The sequence below is a fragment of the Gopherus flavomarginatus genome, chromosome 16 (assembly GCF_025201925.1).
Source record: "Gopherus flavomarginatus isolate rGopFla2 chromosome 16, rGopFla2.mat.asm, whole genome shotgun sequence".
In the NCBI taxonomy this organism is placed as follows: Eukaryota; Metazoa; Chordata; order Testudines; family Testudinidae; genus Gopherus; species Gopherus flavomarginatus.
Genome location: NC_066632.1, coordinates 27,595,685 through 27,609,657, shown reverse-complemented (window position 1 = coordinate 27,609,657; position 13,973 = coordinate 27,595,685). Strand labels below are relative to the sequence as shown.

General features: G+C 42.2%; 1 protein-coding gene across 3 annotated transcripts in view; it reads left to right on the top strand.

Annotated features, from left to right (window-relative positions):
• DIP2B (disco interacting protein 2 homolog B) overlaps positions 1 to 13,973 on the top strand; it is a 129,668-nt gene that overhangs the window by 62,945 nt on the left and 52,750 nt on the right. For 2 of the 3 annotated variants that reach the window (XM_050925359.1, XM_050925358.1), the window contains exons 3-5: positions 3,174 to 3,302; positions 6,585 to 6,710; positions 13,086 to 13,298. In XM_050925359.1, coding sequence (XP_050781316.1) covers positions 3,174 to 3,302; positions 6,585 to 6,710; positions 13,086 to 13,298 — 468 coding nt within the window. The remainder of the gene's footprint in view (positions 1 to 3,173; positions 3,303 to 6,584; positions 6,711 to 13,085; positions 13,299 to 13,973) is intronic. The other variant, XM_050925360.1, reaches the window with a different exon arrangement.

Below are 13,973 nucleotides of genomic sequence, written 5' to 3'. Positions count from 1 at the left end.
AGACCATCTGTGCCTGAGAAGTTTACAATTTAAGACTCTGGATCTGTGTTTATAATAGTCCAAATCACAGATCCTTCTATGACTGCAGAGTCCCAGTGAGGCTTCCCGGGGTGTAACAATCTACCACATAGATCCAGTTTAAGGACTGGGCAACATAAAACAATGACTTTTATTTGGAAGGCTGGTAATGCACAGGTGCATGTGCTGCTTTGGCACTAATAAGGTTTACAGCATAATCTAATGACTTGTTCTAATCGAGTGATTAAATTTTCTACAGTAATTATTCTCCCACTGATATTCCAGGTTTTTCAGTATTTTGAGTGTTTAAATGTTTTTAAATCCATAATTTTTGCAGTGAGTGCTTTGTGAAAGATACCGAAGTAACAGTGCAGAAGGGTTTCAGCACAGGCAGCAATAGTCCAAGCTTCCTCCCCAGCGTATCTCCATCTTGAGATGGAGGCGCCTCTTCTAGGGCCACGAGGGGAGAGTTCAGTCTTGATGGCACTCTTAATGAAACAGGCTGTATAGGGACAGTTGTTGTTAGCTGGGAGTGTCTGGTGTATACCACCGGGGAACTGAGAACTAGGCAAACCACCAGGCTCATTATATACTTCATTTTTGAAGACTACCAGCCTGGGCTGGAGAGTTACAGACTTGGGTCACTGTCCCTGTTAAGTAGCATTCAGCTATGTTGTCAAAATGATGACATTCTAGTTTGGTGACAGTCCCGATATTAGTACACACAGTCCATTGTTGCAGCTATTTTGTTGTTTTGAATTGTAAATTATCGAAACGTTTTTAATCAAGGCTCTCCAAGCAGTTTACAAACACAAATGTTAATTAAAATAGCCTTGTGGCCCATGAGATGCAGTGGAATGCTCTGATCCCCTTTTGCAAATTGGTAGACTTGAAGCATGTTAGGTACAGAAGTTGCACAGATGTAGATTTAAATCCAGCTCTTGGCTTCCAGTCCTGTACCTTTACCCCAAATCCATACTCCTCCCTTCCCAGTCTGCTTATTGATGATTGATGGTCTTAGCTTCTATGCCCAGCAAGTGGTTAAGTGCCCCTTCAGTTAGTCCTTTCATTTGAGACGCTCAGGATGCCCCATGCACTTATTTAAGCCTCCTGCCACTCCTCTTATTTGGGCATTTGAGTGTCCACACAAGGGGTTATACTGGTATGACTATAGTAATATAGTTGTGCCGATAAACTTTCCTGTATAGACAAGCTCTAGGTTCATACCACATCCTTAACCATGGTATTGAAGTGCCTGTGAGGGGATACACAAATATACTGTCACTAAGGTGCTGGTTTGCAATATGACAGGTAATAAGTACCTTGGCTGCCTTGTCTGTTTCATCATTGCCATTAAATAGTTTGTGAAATTGGACAAGTCACTTACCCCTCTCTTGGTCTCACTTTCCCCAGATGTACATTGAAAACTTGTCTACCTCATGGTGTGGGGTGTGTGTGTTAAAGCGTTGTAAATTGCTTCAGAATCCTAAGATAAAAGTCATTACTGAAGTATGATCTGTTATGGTACTCATTTGGTAACTGTTTGTTTCTGGTAATGTAAATTTCTGGATGGAGGCTATACCTGAGTCTTTATTTTAACTTATATAAAACTTTTTTGTTACTGTTTAGTAACAAAAAATAAAGTTGTGGATGAGTGACTCCAAAAATTTTGCCAATCCTTAACTTTGATACTTCCCAAAACTTTCGCATCCAAATTCTGCAGACACTGACTGAACCACCATGTTACAAATAAATGTTATCTTTTGGGATTTCCAGCTAATTTTGGAATCATGTTGTTTACTTACTAAAACAGTTTGATCTTTTCTTGTAAATCCTCCTCTGTTCATGCAACATTGATCTGATACTCTCTCTGACTATTAATTAGTAGCTTAAACGACAGAAGAAAACTGTAATTACAGCACTGCATTCATGGACTGTTCAGTCTTGAGTAATTATGTTGGCACGTTCATGAGCAATATATATGCTTGACATGCAAATTATATACCCTGATTGTAGTTCTGGGCAAAAGGGGTCAAATAAGGAACTGCTACTGAAATGTATTGTCTTGCACTTGCATATGATCCTTTATAATCCCCGTTGTACACATGGGGGAGCCGAGGCACATAGAGGTGAGGTGACTTGCCTGTGATTTCACAGTGGGTCAATGGTGGGAGAAGCTGGGATTCCTGATTCCCTGAGTGAAATCCTAGCCTCATTAAAATCAATGGCAAAGCTCCCATAGACCTCAGTGGAACCAGAATTTCTCCCCCAGTTTCATTCTGTAAACACTGAACTATATTTTCAAGTCTTTCATGTTAATTCAAACCGTTTTGCTCTTTTTCAGTTCTACAAGGCAAGCTGTCTTTGTGAAAGAATCAATTTCCTGTTTACTGTATGTGACCTATCAATAAAAATAGCTTATTTCGATCGCTTTTTCTTCACTCAGACTGCGTTCAGCTATTTTTAGAGGTTTTTCCCCCTAAAGGAAGGGTGCAATGCTATGTTTAAAGCTCTTTTGTGACACATTTGGTTGCAGTGGAAAGTTTTTCTCTTGTAAAATTGCAGGACTTGTGCTGGAGAAGGTCATGAATTATAGATAACATGCTGTAATTAGGACTTTTATTTAGCTAGTTTCTTCACTAATAACTGAAACTATTTTCTTTAAGTGTTATGAAAATTATGATGATAGAATGGTTGCAATAGATCAGACTGTCTTGTATATAATTCTCTTCCAAAATTCATTCTTTAGATATCTGTCTTGGTGGAGAACTGTGGTTTTCTGTTTTTTTCCCCTCCTCGAAGAAGCAGGTTTAAATCTCAAGGGAGAGATGTATAATTATTAAAAAGCACAAGGATATAGTACTGCTGAAACCAGGCTAACCTGCTCTGTTACAGATCACACTACACCAGTGTAACTCATGGCCTATACTAGGGGTTTACACCAGTGGCTAAATCCCAGTTTAGATAAGACTTTAAACATGCTTATTGAACAGCTCAGCAGGCACTTTAATTTCAGCAGCACACTGTGCTGAACCTGTTTGTTCCCTGTGGATAGTTTAGCAGGTAACAATGGATTTTTAATGTTGTCCAAAAGCAGGTGGCTTTGTGGGTGGTTTTTTTTTAATCTCTGAAAGAATTGTGGATTTGTTTTCCAGGGGTTGATCCAGCATTACAAAAGGAACCCAGAAATCAGACACCTGCTCCAGCAGCAACTTCAGCACCATCCTCATCCAAGTATCATCGAGCTCGATCTGGAGGAGCCAGAGATGAACGCTATCGGTCTGGTAAGTATATAACAATCACACATCAGAGACCTTTGTCAGTGGGAGAATACAGGTCACGTGATCTGAGTGATTCAGCCAGTTAGTGATCTGATCGCTGAAAGTCCTGTCTTGCTTATAGTGTATCTAGAAACCAGGGGTGCTCAGGGGCCTACGGTTCCTAATGAAAATCAAGGAACAAAGGATGCTGATCAGGGAGGGTAAATGACTCTTTACCTCGTGGGTTCCTGGACTGAGTTTAGCTGGTTAGCGGAAGAGAACTTTACTTGGCGCTAATCCATTTTAGTGAGTGACAAGAAGCAGATAGACACGCTATAGAAAAACTAAATTAACTGAAATGTCCAGTGCGTCCTCCTGAAGAGAGCTCTTGAGAGTAGCTGGTTCCTTTTCTCCAGCTAGAGGGGTTCCAGCTCCCCAGCACGTTTGCTGATTGATCACCAATGATTGGATAATGCCAGAGTTCAGTTTATCGGTAGTGAGGAGTAGGCCCAGGACTGAGTTCCCTTAGGATATGTCTCCACTGCAATTAGACATCAGCGGTTGGCCCATGCCAGCTGACTCAGGCTCATAGGGCTTTGGCTAGGGGTTTGTTGCAGACAAATTGCAGACTAGATGTTCAGGCTTGGGCTGAAGCCCAAACTCTGGGACCCTCTGGCCTCGCAGGGCTCTAGAGCTCAGGCTTCTCCCCAAGCCCACACTTGAATAAAACAGCCCTGCAAGCCCGAGTCTGTTGGCAAAGGCCAGATGTGGGATTTTAATTGCAGTGTAGATATATCCACAAAGCCCCTCAGAGGAGTGGCTGAGTGCTTAGAGTCAGCATTGAAATCCTTGTCAGAATAGTGTTGGGATCACACACGCCAACTCCATGGGTGCTCCAGTCCTGGAGCACCCACAGAAAAAATTAGTGAGTGCTTAGCACCCACTGGCAGCCAGCTCCCTGCTTTCCTCCTGCACCTCCCCCCCACTGCAATCAGCTGTTTCCTGGCGTGCAGGAGGCTCGGGGAGGAAAGAGGAGGAGCGGGGACAGGGCACGTTCAAGGGAGGGAGTAGAACTAGGAGGGCAGGGTTGGGGATTTGGGAGAAGGGGGCAGGTGGGGGCTGGGCCTGGAGCACGCACACTCCCTGGGCCCAGAAGAAGCTGGTGCCTATGGTTGTGTTTAATTTAGCTGTAGCCACCTACCAACCTAGGACAAAATTTGCGTTCAGCGGTGCAGGGCAACCAAAGTCCAGTTCAGATCCGTGGCATTTAGTTACCTGCTGCTCCCTAGATAAGCTGCATTCCACACTCCTGGAATCACAGACAGACAGGCACATCTGCCCTGGAGGCTAAGAACTGGTCTCCTTTGTGCTCACATGTTCCGAGCGCCTCCAGGGGGCTGGAAAAGTCTGACTCCTGTCCTGCTGAGTTCCTCCACTGCTCAGGAGGACGATGACTGGGGGTGGGGTATGTGTAGAAGCAGGTGTCGAGTTCCCACTCACAGTCTGAAGCTGGACTTGTTGGTCAGGAAAAATGCACATCCTTGAGCACCTAGCTATGCCCACCTAACCCCCAGTGTAGACGCAGCTAGGTCAATGGAACAATGCTGTAGACCTGGCTACCATCACAAAGGGAGTTAAGAGTTCCTACAGCAAGAGAAAAAGCTCTTCCCTTGCTGTAGTCTGTGTCTGTGCTACAGCTCTGTAGTTATGCCTCTGTGACACCCATCATGTAGACATGGCCTAATTCACTTCACCATCTGTGTGAAGGGAACATATTTATCTCACGGGGATTGTGGAAACTTAATTCACTTTTGTAAACTGCTTTGAGCTTCTTGGATGGAAGGCCCTAGAAAAGTGAAAAAATAGCAGCAGTATTTTTTTGTGTGGTGTTGTGCTGTGATTTATTTAGGTTTCTTAAGGGCCGGTGCCAACAGCTAAATCCACTGATTCAATTGACTGTGTCCCCCACTGCAGGCTTTCCTCTCCCATAATATAGTTCTGATTACCAATCCAGTGATGTATGCCAAGAGAGCTGGCACCAGAGTCCCAAGGTCACTTTGGAACCATTCATGTCTCCAGGATTCCAAAATTCTTTTCCCTGCTACTTTTCTGAAATTATTCCCATAAGTACCCCGAAAAGAGTGAAGAATCTCTGACCTCCATCAGAGGATGGGTGAAAACAGTATTTATCTGGCTTTTGTTTTGTATTTAGATTGTTTTGTAGTAAAATAAATCCAAATAAACATTTGACTTTATTTAAAAAAAATAAGTGCAGTTCTGACAGCTTCTTCTGACAGATGTCTCTTATTTCCCTTTTATTTTCCTCTGAGGGCAACAAATTCTACAAGGTTTTATTTCTTCTTCTTGTTCTGTGGTAAAATATTTGATTCCTAAACTTATGTTTGGTTTTGTGGCATTGGGGTGTGGACTGTTCCCTTGAATCCATGGGCTGGTTCCCTGGCCTTGCCATTGAATGATTGCAGTAATTCTTCTGAAGTTCTTGTTAAAACTTTGAGCAGGCTGGTACTGAATGCGCAAAGCAGGGCAGGCTTGTTCAGTTAAAGGATCCATTGTATTGTAATGTTTAAAATGAAATGACTCAGTTTTGTTTCCAGCTGCGTTTGGTAGGATTTTTCTAACATAGCACAGTGGAAAGTATTAAACTACATCAGATTTATTTTTTAAAAGGATGTGTCCGATCTTTTAAAATACTTCAAAGTTGGTGAGTTCTGTGGAGCATTGGCACCGGTGCGTTTTTATGATTTAACAAGACATTATGGTATTTCTTGGTGACCAACCAGTTTGGTAACCTGCGGTGCTAGTGCTGTACAAAGATGATCTAGAAAAAGACAGCACTCTGGACCAAAGCTCATAGTCTGAAAAACAAGATGTAACTGTTGAAGACAGACAAGCGGGTTGGGATGGAGTTTGGGGGGAAAAGGGTTACAGAAATGCAATTTGCTACAAAATAGTTGCTAGAGACACAAAGGAGCCTAATGGTTAGTGCAGGATACTTGGAACCAAAGTTCCTGGCTCTTCCACCTGTTTGCTCTGGATTGGCAAATCACTTAACCACTGTTTTATTTTCTGCATCAGTAAAATTGAAATGTCATAGGCGGAATGGAAAAGCTTAATTCATTGTTTATGAAGGTGCTGTGAGGTCTTGGCTAGACGGCGTGAGGGCAGGGCAGTATGGTGGCTATAATATATGTGAATAACTCCTTTTTAAACTACATAATATATAAAAAATTTCCTACGATGTTTTTGAGTTTTTCAAAACTAAGGGTGGTAATTTCCGTTTTGCAGATATCCACACAGAGGCAGTTCAAGCAGCACTGGCAAAGCATAAAGAACAGAAGATGGCTCTGCCTATGCCAACTAAAAGACGTTCCACATTTGTACAGTCGCCAGCTGATGCCTGCACCCCCCCAGGTTAGGAACACTCTTGCTGGTTGTAATTCTGAGAGGGGTTGATAAATCTCTTCACAGTTTCCAAGCCAGGAGGCTGAAGTTATGCAAAGATTGTTAAATACCCTGTTGCACTTTTAACTTGTATATAATTTCTAAGGCTCCCTTGTCACATGTAAGTGGCTGGTGATTTGCATGTTCAGGGAATGTGAGTTGAGTAACCCTCCATTGCAAAGCTGGTATCTCAGCTGTGCTTTACAATATGGGAAAGTAATTCATCCTCTGAGGCCTTTTAAAGCTCCAGTTGTGAAAGCTGAGGCACCTTCTTGGGCTGAGAATTCCTCTTTCGCTTCCCGGATCCCTATTTCAGTTTCTTGAGCCATAAGAAGTTAAAACAATGTGGGCTTGTGTGTTCCTAAGGTTAACGCACAGCACTCAAAAGCAGCCACCAGTTTTCCAAAGCTTAGTAATTTACAGTGATGCCCCTTTCTGAGGCATGGACTCTGAGATTTCTGTGATGCCAGAATACTCAGGGCCTCTTCACTCACTGCCTACTCACGTGAAGTGGCTATCCTGAGCTTCAGCTATAAAGCTACTCACATAATTTGTTGCAGGTCCTGGTAGGTTTTCATCAAATATTAATGAATAAACTTTTTTCCATTTTTCAAGTAGCTTTTTACACAGGATTATGGGTTGGAAATACAGTTGCACAACCTCAGACCATTTGTGCTGATGGCAACAATTCCATAACCTCTGGGTGCTACAGTTTCACAAATTGCTATGTAATCTTCGCTCATTCCAGTTTTTATATTTACACCAGTGCAATAAACCTGTTAGTATTAAAAAAAAACAAACAAATAACAAACCTCTTTAAGACTGCAATTTATATCCTCATGTAGGAATTATCCCAAGTTTAGCTTCTCGGCCTCATGGCTGAGGGGTGAAAACATTATTTAAAGTTGACTTAGTACATTCTAACTGTGTGTTCATCACTATACAGAACGCAGAATGAAAAACTGGTGGCCTACAATTGAATGGATGCTGAGGGCCTGATCTAACTGGGGAAATCCTTTCATTGACTTCTGCCCTTTGGATCTGTCCTTAATAGTGATCATTATTTTCACTCTGTGAAGTCAGTGGGACAAGCCAAAGTAATAAACACAAGCCTGCTGCCTCTTTGCAGCATCAGATTTTAAAGGAAGGATCCTATGTAACATTCAAGAGGCTCTTATATAAAATGAGCCCATTGGCCCTGTGTAAAAGTCTGTAACTCCAAAATAATCTTACACTTGGTGTCCTGTAGTGAATATAATTTCAACTCTTTTACAAAGTGGGTGTTCAGAGCCTCGGTGTGAGAGTAGGTTTGGGGAGAGGATGCATCTTTTTCCAAAGGTGGTGTCATTTAGTACATGCTTCCTTTCTGAGTTTCCTTTTTGTAGTGCTGTGTGGCTTGCTCTTTTCTGAGATATCTCATCTGAAGGAGCTTGCCTGTTGTTAATCTCTGGATAGATATTAGTCTTCATTAAACCTGCCACGCTCCTGCTGCTATGCCTGTGAAATTCACAATCTTTAAACCCTCAAAAACCTAACCAGGGCCTGGCAGCTGGGAGCAGTTAATGAACTGTACTTGGTTTTTTTGTTATATTTTTGGACAAATGCACAAATTATACTTTGTGCGGCAGGGGAATTTAAAGTGTTTAGCTTGGTTGAAGGCTCCTAAGCTCATTGTCAGTATATGTGACCTAATTATGTGGATATTCAGATTCTTTCAGACAACTTGAATTACTGCCATCTCATTTCTCTTTGTGACCTAAAATTATTCACTAATGTCATGAGGTTATTATCTCAGCTTCCCCTTTGCAGGGGTTCTTTGTGCATAGATATTACTCATTCATGTGGATCAACGGATTGACAAAAACAGCAGTAGGCACAGCAAGGATTAAAATCCAGCTGGCTTTCCTCTCTGCATTGAACCTTGCTGCACCTGTGCATATGCAGCAAGTGCTATACTATGCTCCCGCACCAGGCATGGACAAAAGGAGTCGAATGACCTGGGAAAAAGGAGTGATAAATTATCAAGCACCATCTAACTCCAGCTGGTCTGGTGGCAATGCTTGGTTCTCAATGGCAGGAATCTGTATTTGTAGGCCAGAGCTCAGGAGCTGACTCACAGGCCTTGATGGTAGCTGGGTGCGAAGCAGAAGCAGTGTGTTCACAGCCTCTGCATGGAAGGGGGATGTTTCCCTGCACAGTTAGTGACCTCCCCTGACTGAACTACTCTGGGGTTTAGCTCTTCTGCAAGACGCCATTTTGCAGGCCAGTGGAGAGAATGAAAGGGGGAAAGAGAGAATCTAAGGAGCTCAATGTCCCCCTCCCATTTCTCTCTGAAGAGGGAGGAATAGAAGAAGCAGTGTGCTTACTCAGACAAATTGACAGATTGTTGATAGGCCGTATGACATTAGTAGGATCTCAGTCCAGTTTCTGGTTGGTGCAGGTATCCATATTGTCAATAGCTACCACTGCTATCTCTAATGCCCCTTGCAGTCAAAGCAGAGGTATCAAGGACGGAGGATGGATCTCCTCTCTTGCCCCTACAGAGTCGGGTTTAGACACAGGTGTCATCAGCTTGTGGGTGAAACTTCTCAGCTGCTGTCCATGCTGAACCTGTGGTATGACCAGCTAGAAGAAATTAGTCTGCAGGGCTCCATCACCTTTCATCATCGGCAAGTTAATAGACTTCAGTCTTCTCTGCTAGTTCAGATGCTTTTGTAAGAGTTCCTCCTCCCAACAAGCAGATGGAGGCAATGCAGTCTTATACTGCTCATTTAAAGGTTTAGCAGCATGAAAATTTAGGTGAATACCTCTGTTACGTAGATGCTAGACCAATGACCTTATTTAGCAAGCCACCAATATTAATAACCATTACATCAACTAGAACCTTTCAAAAAACTGCAGAAGTGAAGAACTGAAGACAATGCTGATGTGCACAGGAAGGAAGGCAGTCTGAGCTGGTGTAGAAGGTCTCAAACAATATTAAGAGGGAATATTTTTCCATGTAGCTTTTTGTATAGCATCACCAGTGACTTAGATTTCTGACAACACATTTTCCATACGGTACTAGGGACGCAAATCTCTTGTGTAGAAAACGACAAGATTCTAAGTGCTCACCATTAAGAGACTTAACACAGAGACGGATAAACCAGACATGTTCTCTAAGTTTACAGAAGTCACTGGGCTGTCACAAAACTCATTGCATTCAGCACCTAAGCACCAGCTTGGCGTTTTTGCAAGAAAGTATCTCCCATGCACTTGTTTTGAACAGTGCTGTGCTTGATTTTGAATTTAGATGTGTTCTTTTTAGCGGAACAGCTTACGTACTCTTGTAAAAGAGGCATATAAAGTTAACTTTGCCAATGCCTCAAATTATTTAAGCATAATTTTCATACCATGTGAGACTTTTGCACGGGGAAAACAAACGGGAAGTGTTTTGTTTTTGCAGTAATTCTGTTCTGTTAAACACCAATCTTTGCTGTAAGTGCTGGCTGTAGAAAATCTATTTAATCCCATGGCTGGAAAATGTGTATCAGACACTGGCGCAAATGTCAAATACCAAATCCAGTAATGATAATGCGAAGCATTCTGGACTTTAAACATTTCCTGCTTGATTTTTACATTCAGAGGTTGCTTCTAAAGCTCCTGGAGGATAGTGAATCCCCCAGAATTGAATTGACTTAACATGAAGCTTGTATAAACACTTGTGTATTTGGCAAATGTTGGGGTTTTGCACTGTTCAAAAATTTGTGCAGGAGATTGTATCTCCTCTTGTACTAATGGACCATCACTGTTTGCTTTAGATCAGGCCCTGCCAAATGCTTCCCTGCACATCACTGATAAATGGGTTACAATATGCTTATAGCTCCCACCTAGTGCACTGTCAGGGCACATAGGCATATTTACATACACAGGGCATATTTAAAACATTCTTCCTGATCTGGAAAAGTTCTGTCTGGAGCTAGTGAAGCAGCAAAACACACCCTGCACTGTAAAATATATACTAATGAGTATTGTATGTATTTTGTGGTATAGTGATCTTTGTGTTGTATTCAGTGCAAACTCTACACTTCTTGAAATACCTACTTATCAGTGTCTAGTAGTATCCCGAACAAAGGAAGACACCGAATTCCTCACTGATGACAGGTCTCCTAAGAACCAATTTTGACTCATTAAAAACTCTTTTTTTAAGGCCTGGCAAATGGGGTAATTGAATTGAAACACTATACGTAATTGCATAATTGATCCCATGAAGAAAACTAATGAAACAAATTGGCTACAAACCCAATAACCCAAAACCAGTTTTGCTGCCTTTTTCAAATCGTTATTTTAATTTCAGACGTATGCATGTTAAGTTAAAATAAATTAAAATGGCTTCATGGAATCTATTTACAGCTGCAAGGGAGGCTGTTCAATGTAGAATCTTGAACTATGTATTTCTTTTGAGAAAACTTATTTCTTTAGCAGGCCCAGAGGCCTCCACTGTTTAACGAGTTATATTTTAGGGTTATTACACTGAATGTATTATGTTTGGCAGGTGAACTTCCAACTGCAGCTCTTCTTGTGGGTAGCAAGATGCACCTGCCATATGGAGGACATAGACTTGCTGCTCCTTTGGATCTCTCTAATTATACATTTGATGTGTATATACTCTGTTTTATTCTGAGATTGAATTTTAACCTTGAAATGATTTGTTCTTATACCCAATATTTGTTCAGAGTTAGACTTGTGCCAGTGCTCCCTGCATGGGCCCAGACGTGACCCACGGTCCCTATTCGGGGTCTGACCCAAAGCCCAGTGAGAGAGAGCCTTTCCTTTGACATCAGTGAGCTCAGTTCCGTATCCTATACAATACTTGTTGCCTCACCTCGTCCTTGTTCTTGTCTCTTTGAATTTGACGTTGACTCCCTGATTTTAAATTGGCAGTATGTAATACAGAGCCAACACTTGCTCCTGTCCACTTGCTCCTTTGTATAAGAGTGGGGAATTGGCACTAACTACCCTGTGGGTGTTGCCAGTGAGCAGATGGATTCATGGTCTGCAGATTGGTACCCTAAAGCCCTTAATAATCTGGCCGTATTTACCCTACACCTCTTTAAGGCCGGGAAGGTGGACTGGTTTATCACTTGTGGTCTTGAGATTCCATCTGGACTGGGAGGGCAGCAGGATCTTTTTGACTGAGGGATTCAATCTGTGGAATCCCCTCCCCTCCCCTCCGCATATCTGTGGAGCTCACAACAGTTCTTTCTGTTAGACCCACTCCAACTTTGGCTATTTTTGACCTCTCTTTTGTTAGTCATTCCTGGTTTTTTCCCCATCCCATTGGTTGACTGGCTGCTCCCCTTGTCTGCATGGCTTCCTGCTTTATTTTAATTGTCCTGACTTTTGTACAAGACCGTGGGCCCCTTGTGAGTCCTGAGTGTTGTATGAATACATTAGAACTTGCTATTGATTTGCAGCATTTGCCTCTTAACTGCAGCCCCTTTCTCTGGTTGGGGGCTGTTTCTTGCCTTGGCAAATAGGTGGGCTATGATAAAAGTCTGACTCCTGATTTGAGAGACTATTAAAGAGCAGGATTAGTTCAGAACACTAAAATATTTAAAGCCAAAGTATAAATTATATTTATATGTAGCACCATGCACTTTTACGGCACTAAATACATAATCCAAGATGTCTCATTATATCTATATTCTTAGTTCATGGGATCATAATAGAGGAAATACGGTCGTCTTGCACATGCAGGATGCAGACCCCTGTTGTATGATTTTTTTCGAGGTACTGTTCAAATATGTACAACAAAGAGTGCTATTCACACATGAATAGCTTTATTTGCTGGGGAGCATGAAGTTGCTACTATCTGCCTGTATCCCTGCAAAATAGTTATTGCATTATAGACATTTGTCTATGTCTTCAAACAGACTTGCTCCTTCCAAAGGCTCGACACTGATACAGGCTGATCCTCTGATACGTAGGTGTCCATTTCAGAATGACTGCTGCTGAGCAACACAGGAGAGGGCTCAATAGAGAGGTTGAATGGTACAATTATGGGGGCGAGGGAATGCACTAATGGGTCTTACTATGACAGGTATAACTGTCTGACTAGTGTTAGATTATCTTTGTAAGTTTTTCTTTACAGGAGTAAATTGGTTCAAACTGGGGAGGTTTGCTGCTTCAACAAATTTTATCTCCATTTTGGCCTATGTAACCTTGTTGACTCCAAGTCTCTAAAGAGCATCCTCCGTGTTAGGAATGTGAAGCCTTCGTCAATAGTAGGTCAATTGCCAAGGAGCATGCTAAGTGCAATGTACTTTCCAAAGAGGCTAGATTCTCTGTTTTGATTCTACACAGACACGTCTTCTGCATCCGAGGATGAGGGATCGCTAAGGCGCCAGGCTGCTCTTTCTGCTGCATTGCATCAGAGCTTACAGAATGCTGAGTCCTGGATCAACCGATCTATTCAGGGGTCATCCACATCTTCATCAGCATCTTCTACACTATCCCATGGAGAAGGCAAAGGAACCAGTGGGACACTAGCTGATGTATTTGCCAATACTCGAATAGGTAGGAGCTGGGTATGAACAGCAAAACTAAAACTGCTTCAAGTTTAGATTCTGTTTTCACAAAGTTAGAATCCCCATAGTCTAAGGAAAATTTGGAATAAGACATCATTCCATTCTGTCTCCATGGAACCCACTGGGCTTCAGTAGACTCACCAACGCTGAGCTCGGCCCAAGAGTTTGGAAAAGTGCAGTTGGTCAGAGGGAAACAGGAGCCTGCTGGTGTAGAAAAGATCTCAAGGATGCACCTACAATGTTGACATGCTCAGCTGCAAAGCTTTCTTTCTGCACATAGGTGTTGCTAATGCTTGGGTCTACTTGAAGCTGCTTGCATAAACAATGCTACCAAATGTGGGGAGTGACTTTGGCCTTTATGTTCTATGGCATGTCACAGCTTTATCTTTTCCTTAAACAAGTCGGGGTGTTGGAATACTTTGCTTTTTAAAAATTGTACTATTAGACCCTAATAATCTGTTATCTTAGTATTTATTGTTAAAAAATAAAACCCCAATGCACACAGCTATTCATGAGGGAATTGCAACATCACAAATTAAAGATCTGACACAGATTTGAAGCCTTGACTATTTTCCAAGCTAGCTGTCGACATTGCTGAGAAGGCGGGGGGATTACAGATCTGGATACCCCAGGCTCAGTTTTTTGATGCTCTGAGGTGCTCCCT